The sequence below is a fragment of the Phoxinus phoxinus genome (assembly GCF_949152265.1).
Source record: "Phoxinus phoxinus genome assembly, chromosome: 24".
Taxonomy (NCBI): Eukaryota; Metazoa; Chordata; class Actinopteri; order Cypriniformes; family Leuciscidae; genus Phoxinus; species Phoxinus phoxinus.
This window is the reverse complement of record NC_136899.1, coordinates 19,459,998-19,475,177: the sequence shown is the minus strand read 5'-3', so window position 1 is coordinate 19,475,177 and position 15,180 is coordinate 19,459,998. Positions and strand designations below refer to the sequence as shown.

Sequence of the window (15,180 nt, the reverse complement as noted above, 5' to 3'; positions counted from 1 at the left end):
TTGGCCATGGACCCATTTAACATTGGAGTCAATGGGCATGTCCGAAAATGTCATTAAAACAGGCAATAATGTTCGTTTACAAAACTGTTAAACTCACCGAGTGATTAGTGATGTTAGTTGATGTTCCAGAAACAAAAAGTGTTGCGAAATACGTCATTTTGTAAAATCCTATTGAATTCTGTTGAAGGACTGAGTGCTCGAAAATGACGAATAAAACACGACAGAAACTGTATTTCGCAACACTTTTTGTTTCTGGAACATCAACTAACATCACTAATCACTCGGTGAGTTTAACAGTTTTGTAAACGAACATTATTGGCTGTTTTAATGACATTTTCGGACATGCCCATTGACTCCAATGTTAAATGGGTCCATGGCCAATTATTTTATTGTCAAAAACTCGAGAGAGGAACCATTGTCAAAAAAATGTTGTCCACCACTCTTGTTCATCCAAAACAAACTACAATATAGACTCAAGGTGTTAAATACCGGAATTATCCTTTAATGTGCACAGATCTTTATTCTGTCAGTGTTTGCAATGTTGCAGATCATAGCATGTGAATGGTGCGGAGTGAAAGTGGAGCGGGCAATGGAGCTGTATGATTTTGCCTGGAGCAAGGAGTTGATTTTTGAAAGTCAAACTGTTAGTGTTTTCACTCGCTCCAGGAACGCTCAGAGCAGGGTTTCTCACTATTGAGCGCAGAGTGGGAAATGGAAAATCTGGAGTGACATACTGAGTTCCACTCACATTCTGTGTTCCTGCTTGGTGAAACCCAAAGTTTGATGCTTTGGCTTTTATTGCAACAGTTGTATTGGTTGAGATAAAAAAATACACTGTTACTGTTTAATTCATTACTAAACTCCAACAACTTTCCCTAATGAAATAATGGATTTTACTTCATAAACATATATTTTGAGTTGGCTCTTGTAGCCTGTAATGATGTGGGTTTTGATTGGAATGAGAATGATGAAAAAGCTTTGAGATGCTAGAGCGGAAGTGAGTAAAGACTCAAAATATGACTTTTATGACTGTCTAACAATTTTAGAAAGGATAAAAATCTCTTTGAAAGTAAACGACTGTGTGTTCATGCATGAAAGTCTGACGGTCGTGGAAAATAACTTGATATTTACGTGCATGTGTACCTCTTTAAATTGCATGCAGCATTGCATTGAGAAAAACATTACAGATGATGGATTCCAGCAGGCCTAATGAAACGCTTTGAGAAACGACGGCCCACTTAAAGGTCACTATAAATCACGGACCTCTTTCCCCGCTTGTGCGCTGCACTCGTCCAGCGGGCCAACCCCAATCAAATAAACCGCTCCGTGGATCCAAGACGCTTGCAACCCTGCATTTACCGGCGTTAACATGGCGCTTTATCTGGGCTAGTAGACAGACAATCCTGTATGTTCTTCTCATTATATTTATGTGTGACTTTAACTGACACAGACATCGTGTCACATGCTTAATTTCAATCAATCCCTGATCAGGTGCCACGAGCTGCAAGATACACACACAAACACACACACACACACACACACACACACACACACACATATATATATATATATATATTACACGCACACACACAAAGTTGCTGTTCTATACAACTCAATATGCCAACTCGGTCCTCTTTGCCACTAAGTAACCAAAGTTCCCATAAGTGGCCACTGTAATGCTTCAATTACAGTAATCAAAGCAAAGTGCTGCACTACTACCATGTTTGTTCTATATGGGAAAAATAACTCACACAGCCAATCGGACTCCAAAGACAAACGACCTGTGGATATACGGCCACAAAGGCACTCTTGACTCTGAAGGGAATAATGGACACTCAGACCCTATCAATTCATGTTTGAAATCATATTTTTGCTGTGCTTTACACCAAGAAGGTATTAATACTGTATCCATTAGCGTTCACATTAATCTCAATGCTATTTGCTTTGATGGCACATGCAGTACGCAATTTACATACTACTATCTTTGCTCATGTGCAGGAAAATTACATCATGACCACATCAGACATTAGAAAAAGTGACATTAGACAGTCCTTCAGTCAAGGAATAGAATCTAAACTGTTATTTTTGAAAAGAGCAACTTTACATATACGTTTATTCCTCGCACATGTATTAAACTATTTCTTAGTATATGTAAATAACTTCCCATTTCAATATCAAATCCATTGAAATCTACTAAAGTTGTTATCCAAAAATCATCTGTTCATCAATCAGTGAAAAAAGTTGAGGCTTATTATTCAGTCAGTAAGGTTTGTATCTTTAACCATCACCACTGATCAGACATCTCTTTAGATCAAGCTGAGGGTCTTTGTCTGAGAACACAGTGTAAGCTTGAGAAATTCAACCATCTCGAGCTCATGAGCATAACAAAAGCAGACAGGTTGTCAGATAGGTACATGGCTCAAACTGACATTTCTCATGGTTTGCTGGACAAGGATCTTGTTCCTACATGAAGGGAAGAATTGTGCATCTAGTGCTAAAAGTGCATTAGTGTATGTCTCAGTGGAGGACACTCTTTAAAATTCGGAGTTTTACAATAAAACAGCATTTTCAAACATGACACCAACAAGTATTTATTTTAGCCCATATATTTTATATTAGTCCTGTTTGTTTGTTTTTTTGTTTGTTTGTTTGTTTGTTGTAATATAATGAAAGAATCAAGTTCGGGCACTTTCAGGGTACATTTCTGTCAATGTTTTTTTCATTTTAAAGAGGGCAAATACTTCCATTTCTCTGGCATGATTGCAGCAGTGTTAAGTTATTTCCAGTCTTTGGTATCAGATCAGTCTCAGTTTCAAGAACAAAGCCTGACGGACCGTGAGGTTTGTGTCTGGACCTCAGTCTCTGCAGGTCACTGACACATCGAACTTGGCGCTGCAATATCCCAATATTCCACGGTGCTTTAGGTGCGATCAAATTTTAATGAATTCTCTCTCATCTGAACCCCGGACACTAAAGGTCACCTCTGCGTTTAATGCAGGCTAAAGCCCTAACATAAATACAATTCCACGTGTACTGCTTCACTTGACTTGAAAAATGTTTAAATGTTTATTCTGCAACAACTATTAAAGTTTTCAATCATTTCTTATCTACGTAATACAGGCTGCAGAATCACTTGCCATTGTTATAAATAATAACATAACATACACAACTAATATATATTATAAATAGTTCCTGTAGCTCAGAGCAGCAGCAATGTGTATGTGCAGTATGTGCACATACACACATAAAGCAGTGTTTGATTCACAGGATACCTATAAGAAATATGGGCTATATTAGAAGCAGCACTAACAAAACCTACAATTGCTATGTGTTTTAGGCATGATAATACCATGTTTTTCTTGACATACTCTAAATGGTGTCATGCTTAGGCATATTTGTTTGTTTATTTTTTAGAAATGGCACTGTTGTAGCCTATTTTTACCAAGTTATTAGTAGTAGGCTACGTTTTGAAATGGTACTATAATAACATTTGATTTTTTTTAATATACCATGTCTTTTTTAACAAGGTAATATGTTTTTGTTATTTGAACATCAATATTAAGTTTATTTGACACTGTAGGCTAGGCTACTATAGTAATAAACGTGTTTGAACAATGGCAATGGCTTAATTGTTTTTGATTGATTTATTGAAATCAGTCATAGAACTATGGTATTCTTTGAAGCACATTGAAGTACCTGTTATATATAATATTGATATGTTAATCATTAGACATCATCAGTCAGGTTAGGCTACATCACATCAGGACCACGGTACTTTTTTGTTACGGAGTGTAAAGTAGTAAACACTGTTCTTGCCTTTGCGCGTGAGGGGGAAAAAAACAAACAAACAACGCCAAACAATACAATCTATTATACACAGAAAGTCACTTTCAGTATCTCCTCTGAAACGCACACATCTGAAAATAAATATGTTTCGCTTACCATCATGTTTCCCTGCATTTTGGCCGTTTCGATTAAATTCTTCTCCTTCATTTTGTTTCTTCGGTGTGATGGATGTATGTGTCAGCGTCTGTGTCTCGGCTGGTTCCGCCCGGTCCGGTTCTTCTTTCTCAGCACCCTGTTGAGCGCTCCGACACTAAACTGCCTCTACAGTCATTCACCGTCGGCTGTTTTAGACGCCAGCAGCGGACGTTAGTTCTCAGAAAGCCTCCACTGTGGCGCAGGACGGTTTATTTGGTCGTTTCAGAGAGGGGTGAGCGAGTGATGGTTTCTATCGCTGTCTGTGAACTCGACGCGAGTAAAGAGTGAAGCTGCACATGACAATCCCGCTGCTGTGAGAGGAACACACACACGCCTCGCGCCTCGCGCCTGTTACGGGATCTATTGCCCCAACTTTACTGTTGAGGTCATTGAAATATCTGAATGAAAATGAATCGATGCATCACAACAAAAACACAAATTAAACCAATGGGTTATTTTATATAGGCTATTAGTATTTTTATTATTTTAAAATACAATACCTACTACAAAATATATATATATTTTTTTATGAAATGGCAATAACAAAATCAACTTTATTTATATAGCACAAAACAACACAAGTTGACCAATGTGCTTTACAATCTCACACGAAAAAAAAAAAAAAAAGTTCACAAAACATAGACATTTGTTTGTAATTATTTGTTCAGAAACTTGTGGTCTTGTTTAAATACTGTATGTCTGTTGAAAAGACCTGGCTATTTGATAGTTACCAGATTATTCTAGTTGGCCAGCATTTTTATTGGTGAATAAATGTCTTTGCTGGTGTACAGTGGTTTAAGCTGGTGTAATCTCTAAAAAGGACAAAATAAGCATCATAAAAGTTAACTCTCTAATCTCATTCAAGCATTATTCAGGTCAAAACTTTTAGTTTTTTTTCTGTCAAGCATAAAAAGATGATATCAAAGTGTTCACAAGCATCTCTATTTCTGAGATCCCTGTTCACAACCCCAGCAGGCATAGAATGAAAGTCTCTGGTCCTGTTAGATGATCCAAAGTGGCCACTGTGGTGTTGCCAAATCTTTCAAGATCAAATAAAATCTCTTTTGCATGGAGGGTTTACTTGCTGTAGTAGCTGGTTGTCTGCTGTTTTTTATTATTATTTATTAATAGCGGATGCCGATATTTCAACCCAATCTCATGAGAATTTACAAGTGTTGTACAAGTTGGTGATTAATGACTTTGTGAATTGATGTATGACCTTTAGGTTTACTCAAACCAAACCGAAGAAAATTTATCTATTTTATGAGGTGGTGATTTTGAAATTGTACAATGTGATTTGTAAAGAAAATACATAAGCATAACGTTAGAAAAGACATAACCATCCACCTCTAACCTCACCCCCTTAACCTAACCATCAGAAAGGTATAAGAAAACTGTACAAAAACGTATTAACCAGATCATACAAATTTGCCACGAATTTGACAAAACATAAAATTGCAACTTTATGGTAATGTCCTATATAGCGCCTTTTAGGCCCATGCTGAGAATTCAACACATAGGCTACTTGCACTATTGTATATTGCAGTTATACTAAATGTATAAAATAAGGCCTGTGTAAGTTCAGGTCAGTTTAATTTTTTGGCCATCTAACACTGTATTCTTTATAGAGGACAGGCCACTTTCTAAGCAAAGAAAATGATCCCACCACAAACAGGCTTTAAGCTGGTTACAGTCAATTACTCCAGCAAAATTTATTGCTACTAATAAGTAGGAGTTTTTCCGGTCCAACCACCAGACTTGCATAGTCAGCCGTGCTGGGTCAGAAACTGGGCCACCTGCTCAAAAACACAACCTGTAAAGCTGAAGTGTGTAATTTCTGGGCCACTAGCATCACCGTATTGCAAAAATAACCAGTTTTCAAACAGTCAGGTGTGTTAGAAGAATAAAGAGACATCTAAAATATGCAAGTAATTTAAAGTGCAAATTTAAACACTGCTGTATAAATATGAATTTAAAGGATAATTAACATTCATTGTAGGGCGAGCAGACACATACTGTATGAAAATGAGCCATTGGCCGTTTGTATTTAGTGTACGGCAATGAATTGCAGACTGAACATAAGGAGCCATAAAACAAAATATAAGGGGAAAAAAGCTTGGAGGACGTACTATCCTGAATAAATATTCTGTTGTTAACAAGGCTATTATGCTAATTTAAGAATTGAGGGACACAATCAATATATGGCAACATTGCAGAATGACTCCCTCAAGGACATTAATTACGTCTGCATACACAAAATAGAGTTGGGGGGGGGGGGGGGGGGGTGGATGATGATGAGAAGGACATCATTTTGAAATGTTTCACTATATATCTCAGCAAAAGTTGACTAAGGTTTCTTCTGCAACAAAGCATGTTGAATCCACCGGGAATTTCAGATCTTCAAGATTAGTGGGATAAGTGGGATAATATAGCCTATATTATTTTGTATTATGTCCATCAGTTGCTTCAACATTAAAAGCCACATTCAATTGAATTCTTCTCTTGCTTGGTTTGGTTCAAAGCAGTAAACTTTTGATGTAATTCACATTAAATGTTTTGGTCATAATTGAAACAAAATAATAAGAAAATAAAACAGTTTTTGCCAGTTTTATTGTCCCCCAAGTGAAAATGGTAAGTTACCGCTTAGAAAACTAATAGCACACCTCTCCTCAACAAGCCTACAGTTTAAGGTATAATGTCTGTATCACAAAACATCTGATTAAATCAGCCAGTCACATTAGAAAAACGTACCTTTGGCAAAAATTTAGCAAAACGCAAAATATGTTGCATCGTGCATGTTGTGGAACAGATGAACGTGAATATGCCAATATTGTATTACGTTGGAGTTTGTCACCACAGTTCTGAGTTGAAATGTCCGTTGAGTGGCTCAATGCTCAATGCTCCATTATAAAATAACATAGCCTACACCTATAAACTCTAAACCTACCCGATATTGTTAGCAAAAGCAAATATGACACAAAAACACAATCATAACTATGCTATTTTATCTTGTTTTTGAGCTCTTTTGTTGTGACTCGTCTTATACGGGATTCGTCAGTAAAACTAAACATATGGAGCTGGTTAAAGCAGAGCTATGCAGTTTCGGGAATTTTTCGCTGTATTCTTGCTTTTTGCTCGCAGGTTTCTCTATAGAGCTCCCCCTACAGCTTCGGAATAGATATTTCACAACAGTGTCGAAAAACTTTTTGGCGACTCTCAGATACCAGAGGCTAGTAGATCAACGACATCAAAGCAGACGGGACATTCTTTACAACTTCTTCTTCATTCGTGTTCGAACAGTGTGAGGGAGCGCAATAATGACCGAATTTTAGCAGATTTTTTTGCCGTAAAGCAATTTGTTACATCGCGAGACCTGATATCACGCGATACTTCCTGACAATGTGGCCGGCGACCCACCGGCTCAAAGTTACAAGGGTGGTTTTTCCGCTCACAGGCATTAGGGGGAAGTGAGACGGCCACCATTCAACCCGAAAAAAAGTCATAACCATTCCAATGACTCCGAAGCTGTTCAGTTAAAGTAAAAAAAAAACTGCATAGTTCACCTTTAAGTGATGAAAACTGCAGCGATATGTACGTATTGGTACGTACTTTCCGTTTTGCACAAATGTTTTTCCAATAAGCCTGTGTTGGATTAAATTTAAAGCAACACATCCATTTACAGACATTACCAAGTCACCATTTTTAAAGCCATTATTGACAAAAACCAAGGCAAGTAATGCCGGGCTCGGACTACAGGAGTTTATAAATCTTAACCGATTGTGAAATCTGGTTGCATTACGCACATAAGGAGAAACTTCACAGATTTTCTTCTTTCAAATCTCAAACCTGCACACACAGGATTTGAAAATCATGGCACGTCACACACTACAAGATTTTCTTAAGATAAGCATGTCAGATTTAACACCTCATCTGATCTTAGGAAACGGATGTAAACAAAATGGATACTGTGTCGCGGAAACTTGCTGTAGACATTATATGAGAAGAAAATGCAGTCATGTTGTTTCCACATTTCGACCAGCCCTTCAAACCCTTCATCCATCTCCGTTGTCCACCGGACCTGAACAGCGGCTTTCACGTTTGCCGTTTCAAAAGTCCCACTTCCGTCTCTTTGTAGACTTGTCTGTCATTGGCTATTGTGTAAATCAGGCATAAATCGACCTTAACCCTTGTGTGGTGTTCATATTTTTGTTATTCAGCCAGTGTTCATGGGTATGGTGGACCCGCTGCATTTTGGGGTTTTTAATTCAACACAATCAAACATTTTTATGTTAAAATACTCAACAGATGTTTACTTCATCCTAATTACAAGCAATATAAACAGCATATATAGTTAATATTTTCTCTTTACCTTTGTTAGATCATATTTAAGAATTGCAACCTGTGCGGGAACGGCAGGGGTGAAACACAAAACTCACTCTTGCACTCACACTCTCTAACACAATCTCTCTCTCACATGTGCGCGCACACACACACACACACACACACGGATATGGGGTTTACGGGGACTCTCCCCGTAATAGTTTCACCAGACTATTCAAAGGTGTAATAGTCTTAATGTACAAACTGTATAATATATCCCCCTACACTACACCCTATCCCTAAACCTACCACAGAAAACTTTTGCCATTTTTTGAATTTCAAAAAACAGCAATTAGTATGTTTTTTAAACCGTTTGGTTTATGAGGATGTTCACGTTGTAATACCCATGTCATTATACACATTTGGGTCCTCATAAACCATATGCAAGAACACACACACACACAGAATAACAGCAGGCCCTGACAGGAGGAGGACAGAGTAAAGGTACACAGGACCTACAATTTCCACACTTTTATTAGTCCTGGGTCCAGTGGACCCGAACATCCTGTGTAATATAAATGTGTAGGGGGGTGTACGTGTGTAGTCATTGAAAATGTGTTCTGATATATATATTCTTCACAGAAAATCAGCCAAGGCCAATGAGTCTGAGTTTGAAAAAATAATTACGAAATCGTATAATTTTTCTTTTGATAAAAAATGAAACCGGGTCCTACAGACCCTAACACCATACAAGGGTTAAACCCCTGTAGTCTGAGCCTATCTTATCTTCCAAATCCAAGTGTTTCCATTAATTAAATATTTCCTAAAAGCTCAAATGACTTGATTCATAGCATGTGCACTCATACACACGTGCGATGCGCATAAAGATAAAGCACTTCGACAAGCACAATCAACATTAGGATTCCAGTCATACGAGCGCTCAGAATTGATGGCTGTCTCTGCACTGTTGATTAACCGGCTCATGTGTAACGTCTTGCGGGGTTCTTCCGGAGTACTTTGTAAGTAGAGCCAGGGTAATTTAGAAGAGTCAGTAGCGCTGACCTTCCGTGTCGTGCCCTGTCAGACGTAGAAATAATTACTTCAGCTAATGAAGACAGGTGCAGACGAATTGTGCCCTTATGTGTAGAACGAACGTGACATCATAGTGCTCAAATATGAGGTCAGTTGATTTCCTCACGAGTGCTTTACTCTTATTTGAACATTGGATCTAAACCTGTCAGTCATATTTTGCCATGAAAAACATCCTCATCTCTTTAAAACTGAACTGCATTCAAGACGAAACATGACGAGTTAAACACTCTTTGAAACTAATAACTATTCTGTGAAACTATTCAAAGTCCATGCACTATTTATGATTTAATGAGTGAAAGAACGAATAAGTCTTAAGCAATTACCAGTCTTTTAAGACACAGCCTGTTCCTCTGAAAGCAAAGCGCTCAGCATATCTGAATATTAATGGAAGTGTTTCCTGGGAACAGCAGACATATGCCATAAACGCATATTAAATCCATCATTTTAACCTGCTTTGCTGGGGAGATGAATGATGAGGTGAACTTCCAGAGCAGATGTTTTTCTACCTCATGGGCCAGGCTGACAGGAGAGAAGAACTTAAGGAAATGTTCCAGAAAAGTTGCCCACCCCAGAGCGGAGTCAGAACGGATGGCAGGGGAGGTCGTAAGGTGCTGCGCGCTTGGTGAGGAAAGATGCAGCAGTTGTAGAGCTCACAGCAGCATTTGTTTCTCAGTGTTAAACAGGTTTCAACGTAAACTCACTTTTAACCAAGGATAATGCCTAGAGAATACATTTTCATTCATTTCAATGGCATTTTCTTGGCTGACGCATTCACCATCGGAAGAGTGCAACCTTCACTGCCATAAGGACGCTCAATTGTGGACACAGTTATTTTATTTAGTTTATTTTTTTTATTTTTTAGACAATCATCTAAGCCTTAAATGCAATGCCATCACGTCATGAAAATGCTGACTCGCTGATGGCACCACAAGAACACACAGTCCCAAACTCTATCTAGAACATAACCTCAAAGGCTGCAGACAGGGAACATTTGATTAATGTAATGCTTTTTATATTTCCTATTTTTTACATTGTCTTTGTTGTCATCTAATGTTTATATTTTAAAGTTAATGTTTAAAACCCTAATAATTTGAATAACACCGTTAAGTCTAATCTTTAGCAAATCTAAAAAATAAACACCAATTTTTTTCCTATCGTTTATTAGCCTGGGAAAACCCAGACCACTTCCGGCAAATTTAGATTTGCTCTGCAAGTGGGTCTGGCAAAGAGCCCATTGAAACCCATTTCCAATCCGTCGAAATCGCGGCACCAATCAGAAACGTTGGGGCGGGCTTTACACGATGACGACAGAGCAGAGACGGTGACACAGATTTTGTACATTACAAAGATGGATGCCGCCGTGGAACATCACAACATCACTCGTTCGAATCAGCTATCGCGTCTGTTTCAAGCAATTTAAAATTGTCATTTTCGTTAACACAAACAGAGAATTGCTGTGAGTCTCGAGATGTTTCTCCGTCGCTCTGCATACGTCATGTCATTCATCGCTCTGATTGGTTTTAGATCTATCCGACGTCCGTTGGTGACGCCCCTGTGGAAATGAATTGTCTATGGAGCTTTGCCAGACCCTAACTCAGTTACAACTGAGAGTGGTCTGGGTTTTCCCAGGCTAATCGTTTATTATAATGTTGCCTAAATCCACATGTAGCATTTCAATGATTTTGCAGTTTTAAAACTTTTTAGTTTTTAGTGTTTCATTATTTAGCTTTTTTTAGTTTTTTAGTAATTCAAAGTAAACTAGCTGTGTTGTGACCTGGAGGCGCAAGTGAAAAAGCTAAAATGATTGTGTTGAAGACAGAAAAATCAATTTCCACAATGAAAAGCTTTATACACATTTCATGTACGTGCGGGATGTTTAAACAATTATTAACCAAGACAAATCTATGATTGACAAGAATGAGTTTTTACAATTCCTTATGGCAATGAATAAGTTTCAAGGTCTAACTACCTAAGTAACTGGAGACAGAACCTTTTTTGTACTCCACACAGATCATAAACTGCTGAAATCAGTTGAAAAATATTAAAGTTTTTGTGCATTTCGTCTAGAAAAAAGCAGCTTCCCGATTAATTGTATTTGTTTATAGAGCAGTCTTGCCCAGTGGACTTGTTGAAGCATCGCAGCAACGGGCCAAAGTTTATTTGTTTATTTAAAAGGATCCCCATTAGCTGACGCCGAGACGACAGCTAGTCTTCCTGGGGTCCAAAGTGAGGCCGTCTATACAGTATTAATATGTCTATGATCCCGAGGAGCTTGATTGGCAGGTTCAGGTGTGTTTGATTACATTAGGAGCTAAACTCTGTAGGACAGTGTAATGATCTGGAGAAAGCAGGAAAAGGCGAGGATCTAAATGCATATCTAAATGTTTTTAATAAAATAACACATTGATAACAAAGAACTCAAGGAACAAAGGAACAAAACCACAGGATAACAGAACCAGAACCAACCATTACATGTACAACTGACAATGGAACAAGTGAAACGAGAGGGAGACTAATCAACATGAAAAACTACAATGAACTACAAACATGCCAGTAGGACAGGAAATACAGCAAAAGTCCAGAGAAAGACATGTGGAATATATGACACCCAGGAGCAGGGTTTAAGACCTCTGGCTTACATCTAACATTAGCTTAACCATGTAGGGCTCCTACTGTTACAAAAGAAAGCCTCTTGTATCCCACTTGGTAAAAAAAGAAGAAGAAAAAAACAGACATACCAATCTGATATTTTTTATGTTTATACAGAACCACAGAAAACAATGTCAAAACAATTAAATGCAATGCAAAAAATAAATAAAAAAGATGATGAATTGATAATCATTGAATAATTTAATTCATTCAAATCTACCAATTTATCCAAGAATAAAGCAATTGACTGATTGCTTTATGAATAGATAATTGAATCATTCAATTATACGATTTTTAAAAAATGTGGACTCATTCAAAAACTAAACACCAGTGTGTATTGCTTCTGCTGTGGATTTGTTTGGAACTATTTTTGATGGTGAAATGGTAAACATTTACGTGTTTTTTCTTGTCTAAAATGTAAGTCACTAATGGTGCATGCACACCGGACACGAATAGCGCGTCAGGCGCGAGTGATTTCAATGTTAAGTCAATGCAAAGACACGTCACGCGCGTAAAAAATCCTGCGCGAATTGAGCGTCTGGCGCGTTACGTGCGAATTATTTTATAGTGCTTTTTGTGCATTCACGCGTTTGACGCGAATTTGCGTCTGCCGCCCGAGTTGAAAATTCTGAACTTCTGCGTCAATTCGCGCCGCGTTAACCAATCAGGAGCCTGCTTGCTTCACGTGACATAGCATAACAAACTCCTGCTCAAAGTCACTCATTCAAAATGGAGGAGAAACTAATTTTAGCTGTGAGTGATCACCCGGAATTATATGACTCAAGTTCATACTTTTACAGAGACAGGAACAAAAAGGACCTCGCTTGGAAGAAGATAAGTGAGGAGATTGTACAACCTGGTAAGTTGTAAGATATACAAATTTCACTTTTGTGTCACGTTATTGACCTACTAACTCGCTAGTAAGCTGCCGTGCTGCTAGTTTACAACTATTTAAATGATCTATCAACATCAGACATCTTGTAAAAAGATGGCCGCCAACGGGTTTCGAAACTTTCGCCTCTGACGCGCGTAAATTCCGCTTCAAATGTATGTTTTTACGTGCGTCAATTTCGCTCTTGACGCGCGAATGGACACAAAGTGATCAAGTGTATAACTAGACGCGACAGGTGCGAATTTGACGCGCTATTCGCGTCCGGTGTGAACGCACAGTAAGGCTTGGTTTCACAGACAGGGCGCATATTAAGTCAGGATTAGTTCGATTAGGACATTTAAGTAGCTTTTATTAACATGCCTTAGAAAAAAAAACCATACTGGTGTGCATCTTGAGACAAAACAATGGCACTGACATATTTTAAGATATCAGTTACAACAGCTCAACTTGAATTTCAGTCTGGGACTAGACTTAAGCCTTGTCAGTGAAACCAGTGGTAGAATTTCTTGTGGTAGAACTCTTCTTCTTCACATCTACAGTACATTGTTTCTCTGTAATGTCAGGCAGTTTTGATTTATATGCTGTTGAATGTTTGGTGCTCATGTTAGCTCAAACAACTTATATCCGCTCCTTCTGGTTTATGCATATTTTTTCTTCCCTTGTTTTTGGATCCAGAGATGATGTACTCTTTCAGTAGATGCGTAATAACTCCCAATAAAAACATGGGATGCCGGAATAACACGTCAATGGCGGGGGAGCGTTTTATAATAAATGACAGAAAATCTTATCAGTGGCAAGGAAAGAGTTAAGAAAGTCATGATATTGGCTGCCTTCAGATGTTCTATTAACATGACACTCTCTCACCCGATCCAGACAGCTGGTCTAGGATTAAACCTCACATCCCCACCTGAAAGATGTAGTGCAGAAGAGAATATGCTTTATGGGCTGTTACTGGGGAGATATACAGCTCATAACTGATCCTCAAGGTGGTTTCTGGGGCGACTGAAAAGAGCATCAATCAATTCGTGTAATCTCATGGACAGTGCTTTGCGAATGCAAATTGTCGTCACCTTTACGAATGCTTATCCAAGCACCACACTTATTTCAAAGGTCTCGTAAATAATTAAGAATCCAGATGTAGATGTCGAGGGTGAAGCGGACTCTTTAAAAATGCTTTCGAAGACAAACCCGCCCAAACAGGAAGAAGTTGAGGAAAGACTCCACATCTAATAGAACTAGTTTTGATTTTCTAAGCTGTTTTTGCATGACTTCAAGGTAATTGGTGTCAAGGTGATTTTTATTGAATGTATGAAATCAAGTCATAATAAAACTTCTTCTCAAATTCAGACTAAGATGGTATTTAATACCTGGAAAAAACCATTAGCATTCCCTTTCATCACTAAAGGTCTGCGTATACTTTATTTTCTGCATTCCACACAGTCTCGTGCACAGTCCTGTCCGCACAACTTTCACGGATGCCAGCAAGTAAAGGTATGTGCAGGTCACTCAAACCTCATTCCCTTAGCCTCAAGAGGTGTGCTAGCGACCTTTAGCATCCTTGTTAGTGTGCCTGCCTTCATGTTGGAAACGCCGGTTCGAATCCCAGGATCGGAGTGAGGTTTAGTGGGGTGAGTGTAACGGAGGCCAACTAGTAAAGTGCTGTGCAGGTAAACCTCACTCCGCTGGTGCCGTGACCCGGAATGGAATGAGGATTAGGGGGATGAGTGTAATAAAGGCCAGCTACTAAAGAGTCGGAGAAGTTACACATGATCTGTACACATGAAATTGGTCTGAACGCAGACTGTGTGCGCAGATGCCCACGGACACTCCTGATGACGAATATTACATCGTGTGGAACTTGGACGGCTGAAGTATACTTTGGGCTTAAGGCATCTGTTTGACTTGTGTGTTTCCAAGAAGTATGAGGTTTGAAATTAACCATTATCATTACTCCTACACTGGAAAACAAAGACAATATTTTGTCAGAAATTGCTAAATTTCACAAATAATTACATAGAATCCTCAAGTAACACATTGAATTAAATATGACATAAAAAATAAAAAAATAAAAAAATATTCTTGTAAAAAGTACAACTTCGAAAAATCCATTCTCTGAAAAATATCCATTCATGCCATGTGACTAACCACATTGTGTCACAATGTTTTGTTTTCATATTGCACATTATATACTGCATATTGTTTTATTTCAAAACGCTTTCAGTAAAATGTTTTTACCTGAAAAGTGT

The 15,180-nt window shown here is 38.3% G+C and overlaps 1 protein-coding gene across 2 annotated transcripts in view; it reads right to left on the bottom strand.

Moving 5' to 3' along the window:
- dpp6a (dipeptidyl-peptidase 6a) overlaps positions 1 to 15,180 on the bottom strand; it is a 430,900-nt gene that overhangs the window by 391,318 nt on the left and 24,402 nt on the right. Inside the window, exon 1 of one of the 2 annotated variants that reach the window (XM_079602704.1) lies at positions 3,943 to 4,270. The exons of the other annotated variant lie outside the window; for it this stretch is intronic. Coding sequence (XP_079458830.1) covers positions 3,943 to 3,993 — 51 coding nt within the window. The 5' untranslated portion in view covers positions 3,994 to 4,270. Of the gene's footprint in view, positions 1 to 3,942; positions 4,271 to 15,180 lie in introns of those variants that run through there. 2 annotated transcript variants of the gene reach the window in all.